We start from the raw sequence: 26,243 nt of genomic DNA, 5'->3' as shown, positions 1-26,243 counted from the left end.
AGGTCTGACTGGCTTTTGCTTCTGCCTGACACATCCTTAGTCTTGGATCTGCGAAGGTGTGGTTTTTCTGGATGTTCCTGGGAAGCCTGAGGTGTTTTTAAGCCTCTAACTTGTGAAGGTTGAAACTCCAGACTCTCAGGTGGTGAGCAGCAGCCGCTGTCTCAACTCAAGTGTTCTCCGTCCTCCAGCCGTCCGTTTCTGCTGGGCCCCTGGGAGTCTTCCCCACACACTGCGTCAGCAGCTCAGGGTCAGACAAGTACGTGGGGAGCATTTATGTGCTGGATGGGGATGTCTTCTCTCTGTGCCTGCTCCTTTCTGGGGTTTCTCCCCTCATTTTCCAGGCACTTTGTCAGCTCCGGCCAGGGTGACTGCAGCCTCCTACCACGGTGTGGCCACCCACGTCTGGTGGCCTGGGTTGGCCTCTGGGAGAAGCCATCCTGGCTCCATCTCCCTGCTGCGTCACCTGTCCCTGCTGCGTCACCTGTCCCTGCTGCGTCACCTGTCCCTGCTGCATCACCTGTCCCTGCTGCGTCACCTGTCCCTGCTGCGTTACCTGGCTGCCTCTGTCCCCTGCCCATTCGGCAGTCAGAGTGTCTGATGCCGCTGGATCAGCCGGATCCCTGCCCTGAAAGCCTGGGCTTTGAATTTTATTTGTACTTTTATGTACTTCTGTGAAAGAAATGTGACATGAAATCCCTTTTTCTTAAAATCCCATTTGGTAGACGGCTAAGCCTTTTAAAAAGTTAGAAAGGGCGGCCCCTTTCTCAGCTGGAAGCAGCTGTTGCAGTGAACATCCCATGCTTCTGAAAATGTCAGGAGTTAGAAGAAATGTCAGGAAGTGTTAGAAGCATTGCGTGCCCTTTCTCTCAAGCTGTGTATCGGATGTGTCATTTGTAAAGCCATTAGTTGAATCGCTGAGTCAGGACTTAGAGGGACCAAGTGTGAACCCTATCCCCCTCCTCTCAGTGTGAATAGCCGAGCCAGGACTTAGAGGAACTGAGTGTGACACCCTGTCCTCCTGCTCTCAGTGTGAATAGCTGAGCCAGGACTTAGAGGGACCAAGTGTAACACCCTGTCCTCCTCCTCTCAGTGTGAATAGCCAAGCCAGGACTTAGAGGGACCGAGTGTGACACCCTGTCCTCCTCCTCTCAGTGTGAATCGCTGAGCCAGGACTTAGAGGCTCTGAGTGTGACACCCTGTGCTCCTCCTCTCAGTGTGAATAGCTGAGCCAGGACTTAGAGGGACCAGGTGTAACACCCTGTCCTCCTCTCAGTGTGAATAGCTGAGTGAGGACTTAGAGGGACCGAGTGTGATGCCCTATCTTCTCTCTTCCTCCTCTCAGTGCCATGGCTTGGGGTGGACGCTGCTTCACACTCCTGCATGGTGGCCCAGACACAGTGGGTTTCATTTTCTTTTCTTTTTTTTTTCTTTTTTCTGGTAGCTACAAAAGTGAACTGTTTTTTTTTTTTTTTCCTTTTTCTTGAGACAGAGTTTCGCTCTTGTTGCCCAGGCTGGAGTGCAATGGCGTGATCTCAGCTCACTGCAACCTCTACCTCCTGGGTTCAAGCGATTCTTCTGTCTCAGCCTCCTGAGTAGCAGGGATTACAGGCATGTGCCACCATGCCTGGATGATTTTGTATTTTTAGTAGAGATGGAGTTTCTTCATGTTGGTCACCTGGTCTCGAACTCCCAACCTCACATGATCCGCCCGCCTCAGCTTCCCAAAGTGCTGGGATTATAAGGCGTGAGCTACTGCACCCAGCCCTGTTTTGTCCATTTTCTTGAGACATCTTAAATGAACCTACAACTTTGGGAAGCCATGCTAGCAGACAGGACCACGGTGCTTCCTGTGATGGGGCCATCTCCTAGAGTCCAGCAGACCAGACCTTTGCAAGAAAAACCACTGAGGAGATGGAGGAGGAAAGGTCAAAAGCCTGATATTCACTCCAGAGGTGTCTTTTTTTTTTTGATGAGTCTTGCTCTGTCACCCAGGCTGGAGTGCAGTGGCAGGATCTCAGCTCACTGCAACCTCCACCTCCCGGGTTCAAGCAATTCTCCTGCCTCAGTCTCCCAAGTGGTTGGAATTACAGGTGCGCACCAGCACGCCTGGCTAATTTTTGTGTTTTTAGTAGAGATGGGGTTTCGCCATATTGGCCAGGCTGGTTTTGAACTCCTGACCTCAAGTGATCCACCCTCCTTGGCCTCCCAAAGTGCTGGGATTACAGATGTAAGCCACAATGCCCAGGTAAGTTTTGTGTTTTTTTTTTTTTTTTTTTTTTTTTGAGACGGAGTCTCGCTCTGTCGCCCAGACTGGAGTGCAGTGGCGCGATCTCGGCTCACTGCAAGCTCTGCCTCCCGGGTTCACGCCATTCTCCTGCCTCAGCCTCCGGAGTAGCTGGGACTACAGGCGCCCGCCACCACGCCCGGCTAATTTCTTTTTGTATTTTTAGTAGAGACGGGGTTTCACCGTGTTAGCCAGGATGGTCTCGATCTCCTGACCTCGTGATCCGCCCGCCTCGGCCTCCCAAAGTGCTGGGATTACAGGCTTGAGCCACCGCGCCCGGCCAGTTTTGTGTTTTTTATAGAGACAGGATCTCGCTATGTTGCCCAGGCTGATCCTGAACACCTGGTCTCAAGAAATTTGCCCAGTCAGCTTCCCAGAGTCTGGGACTCTAGGCATGAGCCCCTGCTCTTGGCCCCCAGGCCAGTAGTGAAAAACAAGATATCATCCCTTTCAGAGCATCAGGACGGCGGTTGTGCTCAGGGAGGCTGGGAACGGGCATCGTGCCCTCTGGGGGTGCGGCAGGCTCACTTGACTGGAAGAGATTTTCATGGTGCTGCTGCCCCCTGCTGTCCTGCTGACTGCTCTGCTCTCCTGCTGACCCCCCTGCTGCCCTGCTGACCCCTCTGCTGCCTACTGACCCCTCTGCTGCCCTGCTGACCCCTCTGCTGCGCTACTGGCCCCCCTGCTCTCCTGCTGACCCCCCTGCTCTCCTGCTGACCCCCCTGCTCTCCTGCTGACCCCCCTGCTGCCTGCTGACAGCCCTGCTGCCCTGCTGAGGGCTCACCTGGTGAACAGTCACAGGCTCTTGCAGACGTGGTTGCCCGTGCCCATGCCGTGTGCATGCAGCCATTCTAGCAAAGGTGATGGTCACTTGGACCATTGTGGTGACATGATGGCTACAGCATCCAGGCCGGAGCAAGGCTGCTGGGGTCTGGTGAGATGATGGCTCTGAATCAGACGCGGAGATTCCGTTGAGATCAGCCCCACAGGCATCTTACGAGAGCTCGGAGGGGAGGCCCATCCTACCAGGACTTCTGTGTCTCTTCAGCCTGTGTCCCTTCAGCCGGCGGTGACAGCAGCACAGAGCAGCCTCCGGAGCCTGGGGGTGCAGACTGGGACAGGCGGGAGTTGGAAGTCGGCGAGGGGAGGAACGTGGTTGCATGTTGGCCTCCTCCTGCCCTGTAGGAAGGACCGAATGGTTCCCCCAACAGTAGGATGAAAGTGAGTTTTCGTGGCCACTGCAGAATGGGAGGAAGGCTTTATGCTGGGGTGTCCAATCTTTTCTCTTCCCTGGGCCACACTGGAAGAAGAGGAATTGTCTTGGGCCACACATTAAAAATCTCATCTTTTTTTTTTGTTTTTTCTTTTTATGAGACAGAGTCTTGCTCTGTTGCCCAGGCTGGAGTGCGGTGATGTGATCTCAACTCACCACACACAACCTCTGCCTCCCGGGTTCAAGTGATTCTCTTGCCTCAGCCTGTCGGGTAGCTGGCATTACAGGTGCGCACTACTGCGCCCAGCTAGTTTTTTTATTTTTCTTAGTAGAGACAGGGTTTTGCCTTGTTGGCCAGGCTGGTCTTGAACACCTGACCTCGTCATCCACCCGCCTTGGCGTCTCAAAGTGCTGGGATTACAGGCATGAGCCACCGTGCCCGGCCCATAATGTTTTAAGAAAGTTTATGAATTTGTGTTGGGACTCATGCAAAGCCATCCTGGGCTGCATGCAGCCCACGGGCCATGGGTTGGACAAGCTTGTTTTGTGCCACTAAATAGTTATTTGTAATTTGTGCTGGAAAGTCAGGGATTGACAGGTGGACGGCACTGTCTCTGAATGGAAAGGTCCACGTGTGGGGATGAGGAAGCCTCACTCGTGAGCACCCATCACAGAGCTCCCATGCCTCCAGCAGTGGGGAGGGCAGGCCTGACGCTGCCACTTCAACATTTTATCTGGAATGGTTTTTTTTTTGAGATGGAATTTCGCTCTCGTTGCTCAGGCTGGAGTGTGATGGCACAATCTCAGCTCACTGCAACCTGTGCCTCCCAGGTTCAAGCGATTCTTCTGCCTCAGCCTCCCAAGTAGCTGGGGTTACAGGCACTTGCCACCACGCCTGGCTAATTTTTGTATTTTTAGTAGACGTGGGGTTTCACCATGTTGGCCAGGCTAGTGTTGAACCCCTGACCTCAGGTGATCCGCCTGCCTTGGCCTCCCAAAGTGCTGGGATTACAGGCATGAGCCTCCGTACCCGGCCTTTTAGCTGGAATTAAAAAAAAAAAAAAAAAAATCAAATGTAGCCCAGCTGAAGCTATTAAGGGGATTGTTGCCAGTTTTAACCATGGGAAATCTGCATTCGTGTGTATGTAATGAGCTCTGCAGAGATTCAGCAAGGCAGAAGAGCAGATGCCCTTGGCCGTCAAGGGCACAGTGTCCAGTGGAAGCTAGCCGAGTGGCTGCAGGGTCTTGGACTCACGGCTGTGGCCCCAACTTGTTGTTGGCCATGCTGCCCTGAGCCCAAACCCCATTCCTCCAGCCTATCCCTGTTTCTAGTAGCTCTCTCTCAGGCTTTCTTCAGTCTCCCTAACTTCCTTTTAAAGTGTTAAATATAGCACAGCACAGAAGTGTATGAAAGGGAGAAGAATATGTAAGTTGGACAGTAAATAACAATGTCATTGACTCCTAGGGAGCTCAGAAATAGGTCTGTGCTGTGCTCGGATGGTGCCTTCGTGCCTGGGGATCTGGAAGGGTGGAGCCAGACCCAGAGCAGCCGCTTCCCCGCGGGCCTCCGACACTGTAAGGCCGCCGGTGCCACAGGCAGCGCTGAGAGGGACTTGTGTTTCGGTGACATTTCCCTGAAGTCCAGGCATGGGGGTTTTGTAAATGAGGGCTTTGCCTGCCTTGTTCTCTAGTGTCAGCCTAACATTCACGTGAGCCAGATCGGCCTGGCCAGACCCAAGGCAGCTCAGTCAGCTGTTCTGCATCAGAGGGCAGATTCCAAAGCCGGACCTGTGTCCCGCCGTGGCCGAGTGAGCGAGGGTTGCTGGTGTCTTTGGGATACTCGGGAGCAGCCCGCCATCCCCACGTCCCCAGGGAACTCTTTGGAGCACGGCCGGCAGTGTGGAAGCCCCCAGAAACGCAGCCTCGGAGTCTCCCGAGGGAGCTGGGGGTGTGGTGAGACGGGAGGGGCGGCCAGGTGCCCAGAACAGGGTGAAGCGGCACTGGTGGGGCAGGCTGGGAAAAGCACAGAGGTGGCTGCGCGAATATTCCCACCTCAGCGGGACCCAGCCTGACCAGCGGGACCCAGCCTGACCAGCAGGATGAGGTGTGTGGGCTTTCGGGGGCAGGGGTGGGGCAGGTTGTAAATTTGATTTTGCCCGATGCTTCCTCAGAGATCTGTATCATGGTCATTTCATAGAAACGGCAAACTCTGTCCCAGCTCAAAATGATGCTGTTAGACTAATCCTTTGATCTCCTTACGCGTGCGGCTCAGCTTTCAGCTAAATCTGCTTGATTTTATGAGGGTTTTCTCTTATTTCTGTTGCTTCCTCAAGGGAGAGTAATCCAGTCTAATTTACATTTCTCTTACTTTTAAGCTGAGCTGCTGCACCCTCACGGGACACAGTCATGGGGAGCCCTCTGCCCCATGGTGGGCGTCGGTGAAGCCACAGTGGTCCTGGGGGCAGACCTCAAGGGTGCGCAGCAGCAGCCCCCGGGCCCCGTCTATCCGAGCCCCGCCTGGCCCTGCCTGCCCTGTGTCGGGGGCTTTGTATTTCAGCCTCCATGCAGGGTGACGCTGGGGCTCCCCAGCGTCCAGTTCACAGCTTCAGGGTCCAGCAGGTTCTCCTGAAGCCCCGTCCACCACCGGCTTCCTGCTCACTCTCCCCTCTGTCTCTCCAGAGGGGCCAGGCCTATGGAACGAGGCGGCTGCTTCACCTGAACTCACCGCAGTGCCGGGAAAGGAGCCTCTGGGACGAGACCCAGGAGTGGATCTGCAAAGGGTACTCAGGGTTCTCCCAGCGGCTCTGAACCCCAAGGCCAAGTCGCCCTCCAGTCACCTGGCTCCTGAAGCAAGCGGAGGCCCCTGTGGCCACAGTCAGTTCAGGAGTGATGGTGACATGGAGTCGGCTCCAACGAGGCCCCTGGCAGCGTTCACATCCTCTGAGAATAAGTCATAAAGAAAGCACTCCCCGTGAGATACACACTCCACCAGGCCGCCTCCAACCACAGCCTCAACTCCATCCTGGGTGTGTCTAGGTTTTCTTTTTTATTATTATTATTTTGTATCGTTCCAGACATGTTCTCCCTCTGTCACCCAGGCTGGAGTGCAGTGGTGCGACCTCAGCTCACTGCAACCTCCACGTCCTAGGCTCAAGCGATCCTCCCACCTCAGCCTCTCTAGTAACTGAGAGGTGCATGCCACCATGCCCAGCTAATTTTTTTTTGTTGTTGTTGTTGAGACGGAGTCTCGCTCTGTCGCCCAGGCTGAAGTGCAGTGGCCAGATCTCAGCTCACTGCAAGCTCCGCCTCCCGGGTTCACGCCATTCTCCTGCCTCAGCCTCCCAAGTAGCTGGCACTACAGGCGCCCGCCACCTCGCCCAGCTAGTTTTTTGTATTTTTTTTTTTTTTTTTAGTAGAGACGAGGTTTCACTGTGTTAGCCAGGACGGTCTTGATCTCCTGACCTCGTGATCCGCCCGTCTCGGCCTCCCAAAGTGCTGGGATTACAGGCTTGAGCCACCGCGCCCGGCCTGCTAATTTTTTTTTATATATATAGACAGGGTTTTGCCATGTCACCCATGCTGGCCTTAAACTCTTGGGCTCAAGCGATGCTCCCGCCTCAGCCTCCCAAAGTGCTGGGATTACAGGTATAGCCACAATGCCTGGCCAGTATCTAGGTTTTCAAGTTAGACTTAGCTTTATTTGCAGAAAGAATAATGAATACATTATTAGCTTATTCTTTGATGGTTAAAAAATTAATAGGCATTGGCAGGCAGCGGTGGCTCACACCTGTAATCCCAGCATTTTGGGAGGTCGAGGCGAGCGGATCACGAGGTCAGGAGATGGAGACCATCCTGGCTAACACGGTGAAACCCCATCTCTACTAAAAATACAAAAAACTAGCCGGGCGAGGTGGCGGGCGTCTGTAGTCCCAGCTATTCGGTTCACGGGAGAATGGCGTGAACCTGGGAGGCGGAGCTTTCAGTGAGCCAAGATCTGGCCACTGCACTCCAGCCTGGGCGACACAACGAGACTCCGTCTCAAAAAAAAAAAAAAAAAGAAAAAAAAAATTAATAAGCATTTTATATGTGATCTTATGGTCTTACTCTTGGTTGGCTGTTTCTGAAGGAGTGGCTTTGTTATCTGTAATTTGTCTAATTTAAAAATCAATTATAATGAAACCAGCATATGTGATTCACAAGGCTTTTTTTCCACCTGGACCAAAGTACACCAGCTATTGTGTTGCCAGAGGTGTGTTCCCATTGTGTGATGTGCAGGTGGGGGCCCCTGCAGCAAGGAAGGCCGGCCCGGGAACCCCTTCGCAGTCTGTGCTGAGGGTGCTCTGCTGCAGTCTTCTCCTCTGCCCGCCCGCTGCCCAGAGAACTCTGAATGCCAGTGGCAGTGCCACTGCTCGGCAGCATGAGCTTCTCGGGGTGTCCGGGCAGGCCTGGGCACTTCTGCCCTCTGTGCCGTCCACAGTCCTGTGATTTCCTGACGGTTTCCTGAAAGTACAGAATGGACTCATCAATGTCCTTGGCAGCAGAAACGCGGTGTCTTGTCCTAACCTTCTGCAACGCAACTCACCTCTTCCACAGTAATGAATGGGTATTTTTTTATTTTATTTTTATTTTTTGAGACAGTCTTGCTCTGTCGTGCAGGCTGGAGTGCAATGGTGTGATCTCGGCTCACTGCAACCTCTGCCTCCCGGATTCAGGCAATTCTTCTGCCTCAGCCTCCCGAGTAGCTGGGACTACAGGTGCCCGCCACCACGCCCAGCTAATGTTTGTATTTTTAGTAGAGATGGGGTTTCACCATGTTGGCCAGGCTGGTTTCGAACTCCTGACCTTATGATCCGCCCTCCTCGGCCTCCCAAAGTGCTGAAATTACAGGCGTGAGCCACTGCGCCCGGCCAATGAATGGTTATTTTTAAAAATAAACGTATTTCGGGATAATTTTAGGTTTACAGAAAAGTTGAAGAGTGAGCACAGAAGATCCCTTCTGCCACTCCGCAGCCTCCTTTCTGTAACTTCTGAGTCCACAGGGCGTGGCTGTTGTAGCTCAGAATCCAGCACTGGTGTCACTGTGAACTCCAGACTTTGAATTTCACTATCAACATCCTGTTTCTGCTCCAGGACCTTGTCCCCGCTGCCACCTGTGGGAGATGGCCTCCCGTGCGCCATTTACCCAGCACCCTCAGGCCTGTGACGGTCTCTCAGTCTTTCCTTGTCTTCCGTGCCCTGCAGTTCTGAGGGGTCTGGCCAGGCAGTTTGTCCAGGTGCCCCAACCCAGGCTTGTCTTGTGCTTTCTGGTGGGGGTGGATGACAGGTTTCAGGGAGGAGTGCCGCCGCCTGTCTTACACCACTGTGGCGTCTCTGACATCCAAGTGACATTACAGACAGCTCTGACCTTCCTCACCAGAGTCAGGGTGTCTGCGGCTGTCTCCTTGGTAACAGGGCTGCTTCTCCCCTTGCACGTTTAGTCAGGGGGCAAGTCCACGGCCGGGGGCTCCTCCTAGACAGGGGAGGACCGGAAGAGCTTGGACTTGTATTTATTTATTTGATCATTTGTTTGTATCAGGATGAGCTCATTTTATATATGTTTTAAACTCTGAGCTAGAATACAATACTACTTTTTTTGTGATTCACACTATCTGTCCTTGGCCCTGGGGAGCTCCTGCAGTCAGCTCCTGGGTCCCCTGACGCACCCCCATCAACAGATTTTTCATTTTGGGCCACGTCCTGACTTCCTGGCACTGTAGGGTGCTCTAGGCTCCTCCTGCATTCCCTGCCCTGGCCCGGGAACCAGCCCCTTCTCCAAGGAGCCCAGATCCTTTTACTGGAGAGTCTTAGAGAGTGAGGCCTGGGTGCCAGGTGGGTCCGGTGCTGCTGGGATGTTGTCGCTTGGAGGCCATCAGTTGCAGAGCAGGGACGAGGGTGTCACCTGTGTCACCCTCGTATGAACGTCTCCGCAGCCGTTTCTGTATCTGTGAAGAGAACATGAGTTCATGCTACTGCCTCTGACTCTAATTCAGACCCCAAAACTCCTTCTAACCTTCCTAAAAAGTTATTTTTTATTTTTTATTTTTTTTAAAAAAAGGTTGTGCAAAGGGTGTACTGCGAAAGGGCCGAGCGGTTGAAAGTCCCAGCTGAGGCCAAAGAGGTGCCCGCGAGGCAACAGGACAGGCTTTCCGTTCAGTTCAGGGGTGCTGTCCTCCAGGAACTATGCTGGGGGCAAGTACAGGACGTCCTGGTGTGTGGTGCACAGGGACTGCTGGACGCGGAGCCTCGTGCCCTTCTCAGCGTGGGGGCACGCCGACCACGCTCCCGCCAGCCTCCCACCCCACCTGACCCAGGTCTCTGAGGGGCTGGACCCGGCCATCCACAGAGCAACCCAGGATGTTAATAAAGCTACAGAAGCTGTGTTCTTCTTCGAGGAACTTCTGTGTGGTCACAGACTTTCCAAGAAATATTTTGTCATTTAAAGTAGAGGCACAGGCCAGGTGTGGTAGCTCATGCCTGTAATCCCAGCACTTTGGGAGGCCGACTCAGCTGGATCATTTGAGGTCAGGAGTTTGAGACCAGCCTGACCAATATGGTGAAATCCCATGTGTACTAAAAATACAAAAATATTAGCTGGGCGTGGTGGTGCGTGCCTGTAGTCCCAGCTGTGGGGAGGCTGAGGCACAAGGATCGCTTGAACCCAGGAGGCGGAGGTTGCAGTGAGCCAAGATCGCGCCACTGCACTCCAACCTGGGCAACAGAATGAGACTCCCATCTCAAAAATAAATAAATAAATAAATAAAAGGCTGGGCGCAGTGACTCAAGCTTGTAATGCCAGCACTTTGGGAGGCCGAGGCAGGTGGATCATGAGGTCAAGAGATCAAGACCATCCTGGCCAACATGGTGAAACCTTGTCTCTACTAAAAAAAAAAAAAAAAAAAATAGCCAGATGTGGTGGCAGGTGCCTGTAGTCCCAGCTACTCAGGAGGTTGAGGCAGGAGAATCACTTGAACCCAGGAGGCGGAGGTTGCAGTGAGCCAAGATCGTGCCACTGCACCCCAGGCTGGCAACAGAGTGAGACTCCATCTCAAAAAAAAATAAATAAATAAATAAATAAAGTAGAGGCAGGGGACAACCTAAATTAGTACCAAAATGCCTCCTGTTTTCTGAAGTGAGTGAATGTTGGAGCTCTGAATGTCTTACAACTGGAAAAATGCTAAAGATCACGTTTGCGAAGAAGGGAGGCAAGCATCAGAACAGAGCCTCAGAGCCGGGCTGCGCGTGCAGGAACCGCGAGGCCGCACTGGGGTCGTTTCCGGAGCTGCTTGCAGACGCTGCCACTCACCCACTGGCCACGGCCTCTCCTGCAGTGCCTGCGGATGATCTGGACGCGTACCGGGCGTGCAGTTCCCGGCGCTGAGGCCTCTCCTAGGCCCGGTGGCCTTCTCCGTCTCCGAGAGCATTGACATTGACGGCGGAACTCACAACTGTCAAGCACCTTAGTCATGCCACAAACGTTAATCATTGACAGCATGTTGATCTATGCGCTGATTAGAAAGAAAAGCTGCAATAATGTAATTCCAGGAGAAAGTACACAAACCTCTGGTGTCATTTTTCTTTTTTCTTTTTTTTTTTGAGATGGAGTCCCGCTCTGTCGCCCAGGCTGGGGTGCAGTGGCCGGATCTCAGCTCACTGCAAGCTCTGCCTCCTGGGTTCAAGGGATTCTCCTGCCTCAGCCTCCCGAGTAGCTGGGACTACAGACGCCCGCCACCACACCCGGCTTATTTTTTGTATTTTAGTAGAGACGGGGTTTCACCGTGTTAGCCAGGATGGTCTCGATCTCCTGGTCTCGTGATTTGCCTGCCTCGGCCTCCCAGAGTGCTGGGATTACAGGCATGAGCCACCGCCCACCGCGCCCAGCCCCATGTCATCTTTTCAATCCACCACAGAAGCCGGCTCGGGTGGGGGGTGGGGATGTCGGCTGTGGTGCCGCCGCTGCAGTTTGGGACACACGCCTGCCACAGTGCACCCAGGCTGGCGCCATCCAGGCTACCTGCTCAGGAGTGTTGGGAGTGGTGGACTCCTGAGTTTGATTTTCTGTGCTGGCCTGGCTGGAGTGAAGCTCTTTGGAGTTTGGAGAAAGATTTCCATGCTGATTTCCCTTTTTTTTTTTTTTTTTGAGACCGTGTCTCGCTCTGTCACCCAGGCTGGAGTGCAGTGGCGCAGTCTCCGGGTTTCACCGTGTTAGCCAGGATGGTCTCGATCTCCTGACCTCGTGATCTGCCCACCTCAGCCTCCCAAACTGCTAGGATTACAGGCGTGAGCCACCACGTCTGGCCCTGATTTTCCTTCTTTTTTTTTTTTTTTGAGATGGGAGTCTCACTCTGTTGCCCAGGCTGGAGTACAGTAGTGCGATCTCGGCTCCCTGAAACCTCTGCCTCCCGGGTGCAAGTGATTCTCCCACCTCAGCCTCCCAAGTAGCTGGGATTACAGGTGGCCACCACCACACCCAGCTAATTTTTGTGTTTTTAGTAGAGACGAGGTTTCACAATGTTGGCTGTGCTGAACTCCTGACCTCAGGTGATCCACCTGCCTCGGCCGCCCAAAGTCCTGGGATTACAGGTGTGAGCCACTGCTCCTGGGCCATGCTGATCTTCCAGTGAATGAATGTAGGGGGCAAACTGCACTGAGGCTAGGAAAGAGCTGATTCTGGAGGTGACGAGAACGTTCTGAGCAGCACTGGGGCAGAGGCGCAGTCAGGAGTCCAATGGGCAGACCTCAGGGCCTCCCGCCTGCACCTGCCTCTGTCCCCAGTGTCTCAGGGGCTCTCCGCAGCCACGTCACTGACCAGCCTCTTGTGTCCTTCTTGCAGCAGTCCTGCGTTAACTGCGGCCGGGAGGCTATGAATGAGTGTACGGGCTGCCACAAGGTCAACTACTGCTCCACCTTCTGCCAGCGCAAGGTAGGCCTCACCCACACCGCGCTCAGTGCCCCTGCCTCCTCCCTCGCTGCAAAGACCCCTGGGTGGCCCTCCCTCCCCGTGTGCTCCTGGTGCCTCGGACCTCGCCTGACTCCCCTCCCTGTCCCTCCCTCTGGGAATCCGGGGCTGCTGCTTGGCTCCGCGAAGACCCTGCAGGAGGCTCACATGAGCCATGCCAGCTAGTGCTCTCATGGGAGGCCCCACACGTGGTGGCCAGAAACTCTGAGGGTTGCTGGTCAGTGCTTCCCAGCCGTCCACACCCCTGCAGAGCCACACAAGAGAGACTGTCCATGGTTCCTCTGTTTCTGTTACTCAGCCCTCTGCTCCACAAAAATTCAAGAGAACTTTTGTAAGCTAGAAATGGTAGTTCAGGATTGTATAACTTTTTCTACCATAATCAGAGTACTTGGGAGCGTTTAGTCACTCCAATTTTTTTTTTTTTTTGAGACAGAGTCTCACTCTGTTGCCCAGGCTGGAGTGCAGTGGTGCGATCTCGGCTCACTGCAACCTCTGCCTCCCGGGTTCAAGCGATCCTCTTGCCTCAGCCTCTCCACAGCTGGGACTGCAGCCACTACCACACCCAGCTAATTTCTGTATTTTTAATAGAGACGGACAGGGTTTCACCATTTTGGCCCGGGCTGGTCTCAAACTCCTGACCTCAGGTGATCCGCCCACCTTGGCCTGCCAAAGTGCTGGGATTGAGAGGCATGAGCTGCTGTGCCCAGCAGCTTTACTAATCTTTTTGGTGTTTGTTTTTTTTCCTCATATTTATGAGAGATGCTGGTCTATATTTTGTCCTGCTATGTCTTTGTCTCATTTTGGTGTCAGAGCAACACTGGCCTTCAAATCAGCTGGGAAGTGTGCCCTTCTGCCCTCCTTCTCTGTTTTCTTTTTGAGACAGTTTTGCTCTGTAGACCATGCTGGAGTGCAGTGGCACAATCTCAGCTCACTGCAAGCTCCTCCTCTCGGGTTCACGCCATTCTCCTGCCTCAGCCTCCCGAGTAGCTGGGACTACAGGCACCCGCCACTTCGCCCGGCTAGTTTTTTGTATTTTTTTAGAAGGGACGGGGTTTCACCGTATTAGTCAGGGTGGTCTCGATCTCCTGACCTCATGATCCGCCCGTCTCGGCCTCCCAAAGTGCTGGGATTACAGGCTTGAGCCACCGCGCCCGGCCATTTGTGGATTTCTTTTCTTTTTTTTTTTTTTTTTTTTTTTTTTTTTTTGAGACGGAGTCTTGCTCTGTCACCCAGGCTGGAGTGCAGTGACCGGATCTCAGCTCACTGCAAGCTCCGCCTCCCGGGTTCACGCCATTCTCCTGCCTCAGCCTCCCGAGTAGCTGGGACTACAGGCGCCCGCCACCTCGCCCGGCTTTTTTTTGTTCAATTTTTTAGTAGAGACTGATTTTTTCACGTGTTAGCCGGGATCGTCTCTCGATCTCCTGACCTCGTGATCCGCCCGTCTCGGCCTCCCAAAGTGCTGGGATTACAGGCTTGAGCCACCGCGCCCGGCCCATTTGTGGATTTCTTAAATGTACCTTTATAATTAATTTCTACTTTAATTACATTGTGGTTCAAGAACATACTTAGTATTTTTCAGTACCTTTAAATTTATTGAGATTTGTGTTAGGGCCTAGCGTATGGTCTTATGGAGAATGTTGCTTATATATTCTGCTCTGTTGGGTGGAGTGTTAGATAGATATCAGTTAGGTTGGTTAATAGTATTGTTCAACTCTTTCATATTCTTGCTGATTTTCTCTACTTGTTCCACCCCTTATTTAGAGTGAAGTGTTGAACTTGTCAGCTATTACTGTTGAATTAGCTGGGGTTTTTTTTTCTTTTTTTTTTTTTTTTTTTTTTGAGACGGAGTCTTGCTCTGTCGCCCAGGCTGGAGTGCAGTGGTGCAATCTTGGCTCACTGCAACCTCCACCTCCCGAGTTCACGCCATTCTCCTGCCTCAGCCTCCCGAGTAGCTGGGACTGCAGGCACCCACCACCATGTCCAGCTAATTTGTTGTATTTTTAGTAGAGACGGGGTTTCACTGTGTTAGCCAGGATGGTCTCGATCTTCTGACCTCAAGATCCACCTGCCTCAGCCTCCTTTCAAAGTCCTGGGATTACAGGTGTGAGCCACCACGCCCGGCTGAATTATCTCTTTATCTGCAATTTTGCCTGTTTTTGCTTCATTTATTTTGGGACTCTGTTGTTAGGTGCATATATGTTTAATTTATAATTATTGTGTCTTCCTGATGAATTAGCTCTTTTATCATTATAAAACATCCTTCTTTGTCTCAGTAAGTTTTTTATTTTTTCTTTCTTTCTTTTTTTTTCTTACAGAGATGAGGTCTTGCTATGTTGACCAGCCTGGTCTCCATCTCCTGGCCTCAGCCAGTCCTCCCATCTCAGCCTCCCAAAGTGCTAGGATTATAGGCATGAGGCACTACACCAGCCAATAGAAGTTTTTATATTAAAATTTATTTTTTCTGGCTGGGCACAGTGGCTCACGCCTGTCATCCCAGCACTTTCGGAGGCTGAGGCAGGTGGATCGCCTGTTAGAAGTTTGAGACCAGCTTGGCCAACATGGTAAGACCCCATCTCTACTAAAAATACAAAAATTAGCTGGGCATGGTGGTGCATGCGTGTAATCCCAGCTACTAGGGGGGCTGAGGCAGGAGGATTGCTTGAACCTGGGAGGCGGAGGTTGCAGTGAGCTGAGATTGTTCCACTGCACTCCAGCCTGGGTGACAGAGTGAGACTCTGTCTCAAAAATATATATATATTTTTTTCTGATAGTAGTATAGACACTCCACCTGTCTTATGGTTAATGTTTGCATCTTTTGTTTTTGAGACAGTCTCACTCTGTCACCCAGACTGGAGTGCAGTGGCATGATCTTGACTTACTGCAGCCTCTACAGATACACGCCCCATGTCCAGCTAATTTTTTGTATTTTTAGTTGAGACGAGGTTTCGCCATGTTGCCCAGGCTGGTCTCGAACCCTTCGACTCAAGTGTTCCACCCCCTGCTTGGCCTCCCAAAGTGCTGGGATGACAGGCGTGTGTCACTGCATCCAACCTGCATCTTTTTAGAAAACATCTTTTTGGCTGGGTGCGGTGACCCACAGCAGTAATCCCAACACTTTGGGAGGCCAAGCGGGGAGGATCACTTGAGCCCGGGACCAGCCTGGCCAACAAAGCGAGACCCTGTTTCTATTTTTTAAATAAATAAATATATAAATAAACAAACATCTTGTTACTTCTAATTTGTGTCCTTGGCTCTTAAGCATTCCCTTAGAGACAGAATGTGCTTGGATCTTAGGTTTTAATCTAGTCTGATAGCCTCTGCTGTTGTTGTTGTTGTTGTTGTTGTTGTTGTTGTTGAAACAGAGTCTTGCTCTGTCGCCAGGCTGGAGTGCAGTGGTGCAATCTCGGCTCACTGCAAGCTCTGCCTCCTGGGTTCATGCTATTCTCCTGCCTCAGCCTCCCACGTAGCAGGGACTATGGGTGCCCGCCACCACGCCTGGCTAATTTTTGTATTTGTTTTAGTAGAGACGGGGTTTCACTGTGTTAGCCAGGATGGTCTTGATCTCCTGACCTCTTGATCCGCCCGCCTCGGCCTCCCAAAGCGCTGGGATTACAGGCGTGAGCCACAGCGCCCAGCCTTTTTAATTTTTTTTTTTTGAGACAGAGTCTCACTCTGTCGCCAGGCTGGAGTGCAGTGGCGCTGTCTCAGCCCACTGCAAACTCAACGTCCTGGGTTCAAGTGATTCCCCTTCCTCAGCCTCCTGAGTAGCTGGGATTACAGGTGTGCGCCTCCACGTCCAGCTAATTTTTGTATTTTTTTTTTGAGACGGAGTTTCGTTCTTTTTGCCCAGTCTGGAGTGCAATGGCGCGATCTCAGCTCACCGCAACCTCCGCCTCCCGGGTTCAAGCGATTCTCCTACCTCAGCCTCTTGAGTAGCTGGGATTGCAGGCATGCGCCACCATGCCTGGCTAATTTTTGTATTTTTAGTAGAGATGGGGTTTCTCCGTGTTGGTCAAGCTGGTCTTGAACTCCCGACCTCAGGTGATCCACCCGCCTTGGCCTCCCAAAGTGCTGGGATTACAGGCGGGAGCCACCACGCCTGGTCTAATTTTTGTATTTGTAGTAGAGATATGGTTTCTCTGTGTTGGTCAGACTGGTCTCGAACTCCTGACCTCAGATGATCCACCCGCCTTGGCCTCCCAAAGTTCTAAGATTACAGGTGTGAGCCACCGCACTGGCACTAGGCCTGTTTTGTTTTTTGAGTTGAGACAGAGTATCGCTCTGTCGCCCAGGCTGGAGTGCACTGGTGTAATCTCAGCTCACTGCAACCTCTGCCTCCTGGGTTCAAGGGATTCTTGTGCCTCATTCTCCCGAGTAGCTGGGACTGCAGGAGGGCACCACCAGACCCAGCTAATTTTTGTATTTTTAGTAGACACAGGGTTTCACCATGTTGGTCAGGCTGGTCTTGAGCTCCTGACCTCAAGTGATCCGCCCGCCTCGGCCTCCCAAAGTGCTACGATTACAGGTGTGAGCCACTGCGCCCAGCCTTTTTTTCTTTTTTTTTTTTTTTTTTTGAAGTGGAGTTTCACTCTGTCACCCAGGCTGGAGTGCAGTGCAGTGGCACAATCTCAGCTCAGTGCAGCCACCGCTTCCCAGGTTTAAGCAATACTCCTCCCTCAGCCTCCCAAGTAGCTGGTATTACAGGCACCTGCCACCATGCCCATTTTTTTTGTTGTTGTTGTTTTGTGATACAGTCTTGCTCTGTCTCCCAGGCTGGAGTGCAGTGGCACAATCTCTGCTCACTGCAACCTCCGCCTCCCAGGTTCAAGTGATTCTCCTGCTTCAGCCTCCCAAGTAGTTGGGATTGCAGGCATGCGCCACCATGGCCAGCTAATTTTTGTATTTTTTGTAGAGATGGGGTTTTGCCATGTTGGCCAGGCTGGTCTTGAACTCCTTGACTCAAGTAACCCGTCCACCTTGGCCTCCCAAAGTGCTGGGATTACAGGCATGAGCCACCTCGCAAAACCTAATCTACTCATGTTTAATGTAATTATCGATGAGTGGATTTGTGTTTGTATTTGCAGTTTATGTCTCATGTCTTGCTCCTCTGTTCTTTCACTAACTTCTTTTCTGTTAAATGTGTATTTTCTAGTTGTATTTTCTAGTGTACCAGTTCTTTTGTTGAACAATTTTAAACAGTATATTTTAAGTTATGAGTTATTTTCTTACTGCTATAGGTATTACAATATACATTTTAATTTATCTCAATTTCAGTGGGAGGATAGAATTTCCTCAAGCAGAGAAAGCGTACTGCAGAGGCCGAGTATATACATTCCTGGCAGAAGCTTTTTGGGCCCCAGTATAAGCACTCGCTGAGCTCCTTTCACCAACAAAATGAACACATCCCATTCTTTTTTTTTTTTTTTTTTTTTTTTTGAGATGGAGTCTCACTCTGTCACCCAGGCTGGAGTGCAGTGGCGCGATCCCAGCTCACTGCAACCTCCAACTCCCAGGTTCACGCCATTCTCCTGCCTCAGCCTCCCAAGTAGCTGGGACTACAGGCGCCCGCCACCACGCCCGGTTAATTGTTTTTATATGTTTAGTAGAGACAGGGTTTCACCATGTTAGCCAGGATGGTCTTGATCATCCTGGGATTACAGGCATGAGCCACCACGCCTGGCCACATTCCGTTCTTTAAAAAGCTGCCTTCCGGGCCGGGCGTGGTGGCTCAAGCCTGTAATCCCAGCACTTTGGGAGGCCGAGACGGGCGGATCACGAGGTCAGGAGATTGAGACCATCCTGGCGAACACGGTGAAACCCCGTCTCTACTAAAAAAAAAAAAATACAAAAAACTAGCCGGGCGAGGTGGCGGGCGCCTGTAGTCCCAGCTACTCGGGAGGCTGAGGCAGGAGAATGGCGTAAACCCGGGAGGCGGAACTTGCAGTGAGCTGAGATCCGGCCACTGCACTCCAGCCCGGGCTACAGAGCGAGACTCCGCCTCAAAAAAAAAAAAAATAAATAAAAATAAAAAGCTGCCTTCCAGCCGGACCTCCAGCCCTGGCCACCCTGTCTCCAAGCCTCCCTCAGATCCTGTTCTTTAAAAAGCTGCCTTCAGCCAGGCATGGGGGCTCACCCCTATAATCCCAGCACTTTGGGAGGCCGAGGCAGGCGGATCACGAGGTCAGGAGATCGAGACCATCCTAGCTAACACGGTGAAACCCCGTCTCTACTAAAAATACAAAAAATTAGCCGGGCGTGGTGGCGGGCGCCTGTAGTCCCAGCTACTCGGGAGGCTGAGGCAGGAGAATCGCTTGATCCCGGGAGGCGGAGGTTGCAGTGAGCCGAGATCACACCACTGCACTCCAGCCTGGGTGACAGAGCGAGACTCTGTCTCAAGAAAAAAAAAAAAAGCTTAGTTTTAAATTCATAACTTCAAAATTATATATGATAGGAAGTTGAAGTCCTCATATTCTCACCCCTTAGAGATAACAAAAATTTGGTGTTTGGTTTTCTAATGTCTTATTTTTATTTGTTTAGTTTTGAGATGGAGTCTCACTCTGTCACCCAGGCTGGAGTGCAGTGGCTGGATCTCAGCTCACTGGGCAAAGCTCTCGCCTCCCGAGTAGCTGGGTTACCACATCTGGCTAATTGTTTGTATTTTTGTAGAGCTGGGCTGTCTCCACATTGGCCAGCCTGGCCTCGAACTCCTCCCGAGTAGCTGGGACTACAGGCGCCCGACTCTTAACATCCTCTTAAAAAGCCTGGTAGTTTTTTGTAATCCCAGCTCTTTGGGAGGCTGAGGCAGACGGATTGCTTGAGCACAGGAGTTTGAGACCAACCTGGGCAACATACATGAGACTCCATTACAAAATACGAAAGAGTTGGTGTGAGCCTGTGGTCCCAACTCTTGGAAGGCTTAGGTAGGAGGATCCCTGAGCCAGGAGAGGTTGAGGCTGCGGTGAGCTGAGGTGACTCCAGTGCACTCTACCTTGGGCGAGAGAGCCTGTCTCAAAAAAAAAAAGCAGTGATAATTTTAAAAATTCATTATAGAGGACTTGGTGTGTACACAAAAGTATACACATGAGTTTATGCGTGTTATGAAACCCCAACAGGAATCCCCTGCACCCACCACCCACCTGAAGAAAGCCAGCCTTGGGGGCCAAGCTCCGTGTGGTCCAGCCCCTCCTGGGCCTGGGGGCTGTCAGCTGAGGCGTGTTTCTGGCACCCGTACTCTTTATGCTTTCTCCACACACGCGCGCCTGTAGACAGGCTACCTCTGCAGTCCCCACGGCAGGGCCTGTTCCCAGGAGGGTTTGGGGGCTCTGGACCCAGCCCTGGTGTCCTGCCTGTGGCCTGCTCCCAGCACCACACGGACTGAATCACCCACCTTCTTTTTTTTTTTTTTTTTTTTTTTTTTGAGACGGAGTCTGGCTCTGTTGCCCGGGCTGGAGTGCAGTGGCTGGATCTCAGCTCACTGCAAGCTCCGCCCCCTGGGTTCACACCATTCTCCTGCCTCAGCCTCCCGAGTAGCTGGGACTACAGGCGCCCGCCACCTCGCCTGGCTAGTTTTTTGTATTTTTTAGTAGAGACGGGGTTTCACCATGTTAGCCAGGATGGTCTCGATCTCCTGACCTCGTGATCCGCCCGTCTCAGCCTCCCAAAGTGCTGGGATTACAGGCTTGAGCCACCGCGCCCGGCCGAGTCACCCACCTTCTGTGGTGCCAGCACTTTCTTTTAACCCTTAACTTGAAAAATGTGACACGTGCACAGGAGTGGGATCGCCCAGGAGAGACCCGTCAGCCTCACCTGTGTCAGCTGCTTTAGCACCTGCCCTTCTGGCTTGTCCCCCCGCTCTTTGGGCTGAGGGCTGAGCATTTTAAAGCAAGCCCCACACATCATTATTTTCATTTGTGAGGCCTCGATCACTGTAAGTCAGATTTGGATTGTTTCTTAATTGGATTTTTAGTCACTGTTATTATTTCATTACTTACTTATTTTTGGTTTTTGTTTGTTCGTTTGTGTTTGGTTTTGTTTCTGTTTTTGAGACAGAGTCTGGCTCTGTCACCCAGGCTGGAGTGCAGTGGCGCAATCTTGGCTCACTGCCGCCTTCACCTCCCGGGTTCAGGTGATTCTCCTGCCTCAGCCTCCCTAGTAGCTGGGACTACAGGTCCGTGCCACCACACCTGGCTAATTTTTGTATTTTTATTTTTATTTATTTATATATTTTGAGACCAAGTCTAGGTCTGTTGCCAGGCTGGAGTGCAGTGGCATGATCTTAGTTCACTGCAACCTTTGCCTCCCGGGTTCAAGCAATTCTCCTGCCTCAGCCTCCCAAGAAGCTGGGACTACAGGTGCGTGCCACCAGGCCCAGCTAATTTTTGTATTTTTAGCAGAGATGGGGTTTCACCATATTGGTCAGGCTGGTCTTGAACTCCTGACCTCATGATTTGCCTGCCTCGGCCTCCCAAAGTGCTGGGATTACTGGCATGAGCCACCATGCCCAGCCTATTTTAGGTTTTTTATAGACAGGGTCTCGCTTTGTCACCCAAGCTGGAGTCCGGTGGTGCCATCATGGCTCACTACAGCCTCGACCTCCTGGCTCAAGTGATCCTCCTGCCTCTGTCTCCCAAGTAGCTTGGACCACAGGCATGAGCCACCACATCCAGCTAATTTTAAAACATTTTTTATAGAAATAGGGTCTTGCTATGTTGCTCAGGCTGGTCTCCAACCCCTGACCTCAAGTGACCTCAGCCTCCCAAAGTCATGGTTTTTAAACTCTGTGATGTTGGCTTTTGTCATTTATTTGTATCAGGCACTGTCACTGTTAGCTTTTTTTTTTTTTTTTTTTTTTGAGATGGAGTCTCGCTCTGTCGCCCAGGCTGGGGTGCAGTGGCCGGATCTCGGCTCACTGCAAGCTCCGCCTCCCGGGTTTATGCCATTCTCCTGCCTCAGCCTCCCGAGTAGCTGGGACTACAGGCGCCTGCCACCTCGCCCGGCTAGTTTTTTTGTATTTTTTAGTAGAGACGGGGTTTCACCATGTTAGCCAGGATGGTCTCGATCTCCTGCCCTCGTGATCCGCCCGCCTCGGCCTCCCAAAGTGCTGGGATTACAGGCTTGAGCCACCGCGCCCGGCCTTCACTGTTAGCTTCTTGTGAATTTAACCATTTTTTTCTATTTTTCGAAAACTAAAACACTAATTTCTAATTCTGGCTTTTCAGATAATGATTTTTTTTTTCAAAAGTATTTTAACATTATACTGTAAGAAGCATCACATTGGCCGGGCGCGGTGGCTCAAGCCTGTAATCCCAGCACTTTGGGAGGCCGAGACGGGCGGATCACGAGGTCAGGAGATCGAGACCATCCTGGCTAACCTGGTGAAACCCCGTCTCTACTAAAATATACAAAAAACCGGGCGAGGTGGCGGGCGCCTGTAGTCCCAGCTACTTGGGAGGCTGAGGCAGGAGAATGGCGTGAACCCGGGAGGCGGAGCTTGCAGTGAGCTGAGATCCGGCCACCGCACTCCAGCCTGGGTGACAGAGTGAGACTCCGTCTCAAAAAAAAAAAAAAAAAAAAAAAAAAAAAAGATGGAAAAATTTGCTTTAAAAAAGAACTCAGGATGTCTGATTTTTAAAAGTCAACCCTGGGCATTTGCCTCTTTGCTTGGAGAACTTGATGGAAGCTTCTGTAGCTCAGAGTGAACACTGACGTGCGCCCCCTCTCCCTCCATCTGCACAGGCCCCAGGGAGTGGCTCAAACCTGTAGACCAGAGAAAAAGCATCTAGAACTCCTGGGGGCCTTATCCAGGGCCCACATCCTCTCAGTGGGGGCAGCTCCCATGAGGGGTGCAGGCCCCTCGCCCCACACAGAGTCTGGGCAGGAACCGGAACCCGTCCTGGTTGCCCCAGAGTGGAGGCCGGGGAGGGGCGGGCGGTGGGTCTGCACCCGATGCGGCGGTTTGCTGATGTGTGTTTTCATGCCATGTAGATTTATAGTCTGTTACCAGGAAATTTTTTTTTTTTTTAATGAGACATACTCTCTCTCTGTTGCCTGGGCTGGAGTGCAGAGGCACAATCTCAGCTCACTGCAACCTCCACCTCCCAGATTCAAGTGATTCTCGCGCCTCAGCCTCCCAGGTAGCTGGGATTGCAGGCATGCGCGACCACAGGCGGCTAGTTTTTGTATTTTTAGTAGAGATGGGGTTTTGACATGTTGAGCAGGCTGGCCTCAGGTGATCTCTTCATCTCCTGGCCTCAGGTGATCTGCCCACCTCGGCCTCTCAACATGATGGGATTACAGCCCTAAGCCACTGCGCCTAATTTTGCTTTTTTATTATAATCAGCTGGAATTCTGCCCTCTAGGGAATAACCCGGTCACCATTTGGACGCGTTTATTTCTGCTCTGTGTGTTGTGTGTGTACCTGTCACGCCCCCGTGCAGGGAGCTGCCTCTGTCTGACCAGGCCGCCTCAGCTTCAGCACCTGGCGCTTCCTCTAGACCTCTGCTGTGTTCCGAGGTGCTTGAGGTAGCAGGAGGTGGGGCCTGGTTCCATGTGCTGACCTCACCGGAGCTGTGACTTCTCCCAAGCACCATCCCCCTCCTTCTCTCTGCAGAGCCCCTCTGCAGCCACAGGCTGGTTCCAGTTTGCTTTTTCATCTTTGCCATTAAAAACAGAACTGGGGCCGGGCACAGTGGCTCACGCCTATAATCCCAGCACTTTGGGAGGCTGAGGTGGGCAGATCCCCTGAGGTCAGGAGTTCGAGACCAGCCTGACCAACATGGTGAACTCCTATCTCTACTAAAAATGTAAAACATTAGCCAGGTGTGGTGGCGGGCACCTGTAATCCCAGCTACTAGGGAGGCTGAGGCAAGAGAATTGCTTGAACCCTGGAGGTGGAGGTAGTAGTAAGCCGAGATTTTGCATTGCACTCCAGCCTGGGCAACAAGAGCAAAACTCTGTCCCAAAAACAACCAAAAAAACCCCACAGAACTTGATCATGTATTTAAATGTTTTTCTGCATGTCTGATATTTTTTGTTTACATCCCTAACACAAAACAACTGCTTTGGAGAGTCTTACCCTGGTTTGTTGTTTGACTTTTATTTTGATATGGAGTTGTTCTCTCCCATGGGCTGGAGTGCAGTGGCACCATCTTGGCTCACTGCAACCTCTCCCTCCCAGGTTCAAGCAGTTCTCCTGCCTCAGCCTCCCGAGTAACTGGGATTAGAGGTGCCTGCCACCATGCCCAGCTAATTTTTGTGTTTTTAGTGGATACGGGGTTTTACCATGTTGGCCAGGCTGGTCTCGAACTCCTGACCTCAGGGGATCCACCTGTCTGGGCCTCCCAAAGTGCTGGGATTACAGGCGTGAGCCACCACGCCCCACCTGTTGTTTGCCTTTTGATCCAATTCCTCAAACCAAGAGAGTGTGGAGAAGGCTGTATTGGAGCAGAGGCCACCAGAGTGTGGGCGCACTGGGGAGGGCATTCTCTCAGTACCCCCAGGTGGGCTCACAGGGGGCTGCACCCTCTGGGGTGAGGGGCCTGGGGTCCACCTTGGGGACCCTGCTCCAAGGCCCTGCTGCACCCACTGACCCCGCGGACATGGGTGTGTCCTCCCTTCCAGGACTGGAAGGATCACCAGCACATATGCGGCCAGTCAGCAGCTGTCACGGTCCAGGCCGACGAAGTCCACGTGGCTGAAAGCGTGATGGAGAAGGTGACCGTGTGAGGCTCCATCGGCCGCCCTGGGAGCTGGGGCCCCTCGCGCTCCTGTGAGGCTTTTGCAGGTCGAAGGCCCCCCTGAGGACTCTGGGGGGACGTTGAGAAGAGGGGTGTGGGAAGGTAAAGAAACTTGCTGGACAAGTTATTAACACACTTTAAGCGAATGGTGCCCTGGGGAGCGGACTCCCCCCGCCCGGGCCCCCCGCCCGCTCGCGGAGAGATTTTTTATCCCTGGGATCATGAGCGTCCGGTCTTGCCCACAGGGCCTGTGCTGCGACGCATGTACATACGTGTTGTGTCTGTCAATAAAGTGTAAATAAGGTCTCCCTGCCCCACGCGGGCGGCCGGTTTCAGTGCCAGCCCTCAGGGGGGTTTCCTCCCCTTCCTTCTCCTTGTGCAGGTGGGAATCCCAAGCCCACCACATCTCCAGTCCACAGGGCAGCGCGGCCAGGCCGGAGCCTCCGGTGCACGGGGCAGCACGGCCAGACTGAAGCCCTGGCATCTGGTGGCACCTGTGGTCCAGGAGGTCTTCATTCCTTCTGTTCCACGAGAACCTCGTGGCTGCTGGCAAGTGCAGCAGGCCTGCGGCCCTTCCCGCCAGGTTTCTGTGCACCCGGTACCCTCCTTTGCCCAGGCTTCCTGAGCAAGCCCGATGGCCCAGTGCAGCCTGTTCAGTCCATGTGGACGGCTCGGTGGCCTTGGTCCAGGGATCCACATGCAGAGCCTCATGGCCTCCTGGTCTCCCGCTTGTTTCTCATGGCCCTGGTGCCAGGTGGAGGAAAGAGAAAGGACTGAGGCCTGCATGGGGCACAAGGGGGCATGGGACACCAGTGTGTTTGGGCACTGGGCTGGGCCTGGACATGGGACCCACCTGCCCTCCTGACTGAGAGCTCTGCTGGAGCAGCGTCACTCTTGTTCTGGAAGCTTCTGCGCTCATGGCCTGTGTTCTCTGCACACTGAAGGCTCCACGGCTGTGGCTGCACTGGGGCAAGAAAGTACAGACTCAGCAAAAGCTCAGCAGGCACCTGGGGTGGGCTGGCAGCGCCAGGAGGAACCTGCACCAACGATTCTGATGTTTGCCTCTAAGCGCTTTCTGCACCAGCTGGAGCTCTACGAGAGGCGGCCAGAGTTCCCCTGGAAGGGGCTGTGCATGGGGGCAGGGCTCACTGGCTCTGTGGGCCCTGCAGAGAACCCCCCACCATATTTGAGTCTCTGGGTTTCTCAGGACCACCTGGTTTATTCTGGTTTTCTATTTTTTTTTTTTCTTTGAGACAGTTTCACCCTGTCACCCAGGCTGGAGTACAGTGGTACAATCTTGGCTCACTGCAACCTCTGCCTCCCAGGTTCAAGCGATTCTCCTGCCTCAGCCACCTGAGTAGCTGGGATTATAGGTGCTCACCACCATACCCAGCTAGTTTAGGAATTTTTGGTAGAGACAGGGTTTCTTCGTGTTGGCCAGGCTGGTCTCGAACTCCTGTCCTCAGGTGATCCACCCACCTCGACCTCCCAAAGTGCTGGGATTACAGGCGTGAGCCACTGCCCTGGCCTATTTACTTAGTAAAGTCTCCACCCAGCCGGGCCAAGCCCCACTGATGTTTCATCGTCCTGCTTAGACGCACTCGGTGCTGCCCCATTGGTGCTGCCAGTGAGCAGTGGAGGCTGGAAAAGGTGTCTGGCCTGCTGCAGCACGCACTCCACATGCTGCCCTCACCCCGCCTGTCCCTCACCCCACCTGTTCCTTCCTCTGACCCTCACCCTGCCTGTCCCTCCTGCCTCCCCCACCTAGATGCTCTCCCTCCTGTCCCTCACCTCACCTTTCCCTTGGTCTGACCCTCGCCCCGCCTGGCACTTCCTCTGACCCTCGCCCCGCCTGGCCCTTCCTCTGAGACTCTACACTGAGTGGCTTTTCGTCCAACCCAGCAGGGTCCGCCATTGCCACAAGGTGGAGGCATCTTAGAGGCTCTGCTTGGCCTCGGCACTGTCCAGGCAGGCGGACCGTGGGTTGACCTCCATGAGGCAGCAGGGCTGGGCCTG

At 52.8% G+C, this 26,243-nt stretch overlaps 2 protein-coding genes across 6 annotated transcripts in view; one reads left to right on the top strand and one right to left on the bottom strand.

Moving 5' to 3' along the window:
* The window catches only part of TALDO1 (transaldolase 1), a 97,025-nt gene extending 94,000 nt beyond the window's left edge, over positions 1 to 3,025 (bottom strand). Inside the window, exon 1 of one of the 5 annotated variants that reach the window (XM_050757906.1) lies at positions 3,022 to 3,025. The gene's annotated coding sequence lies outside the window, so the exon portion shown is untranslated. The other 4 variants (XM_050757907.1, XM_050757908.1, XM_050757909.1 and 1 more) reach the window with 4 other exon arrangements.
* Positions 1 to 24,541, top strand: part of DEAF1 (DEAF1 transcription factor) — a 108,538-nt gene extending 83,997 nt beyond the window's left edge. The window contains exons 12-13 of the mRNA XM_050758017.1: positions 12,367 to 12,456; positions 24,112 to 24,541. Coding sequence (XP_050613974.1) covers positions 12,367 to 12,456; positions 24,112 to 24,216 — 195 coding nt within the window. The 3' untranslated portion in view covers positions 24,217 to 24,541. The remainder of the gene's footprint in view (positions 1 to 12,366; positions 12,457 to 24,111) is intronic.
* The last annotated feature ends 1,702 nt before the right edge of the window (positions 24,542 to 26,243 follow it).

Source organism: Macaca thibetana, chromosome 14 (genome assembly GCF_024542745.1).
Source record: "Macaca thibetana thibetana isolate TM-01 chromosome 14, ASM2454274v1, whole genome shotgun sequence".
In the NCBI taxonomy this organism is placed as follows: Eukaryota; Metazoa; Chordata; class Mammalia; order Primates; family Cercopithecidae; genus Macaca; species Macaca thibetana.
This window is presented reverse-complemented; position numbering and strand designations above follow the sequence as displayed.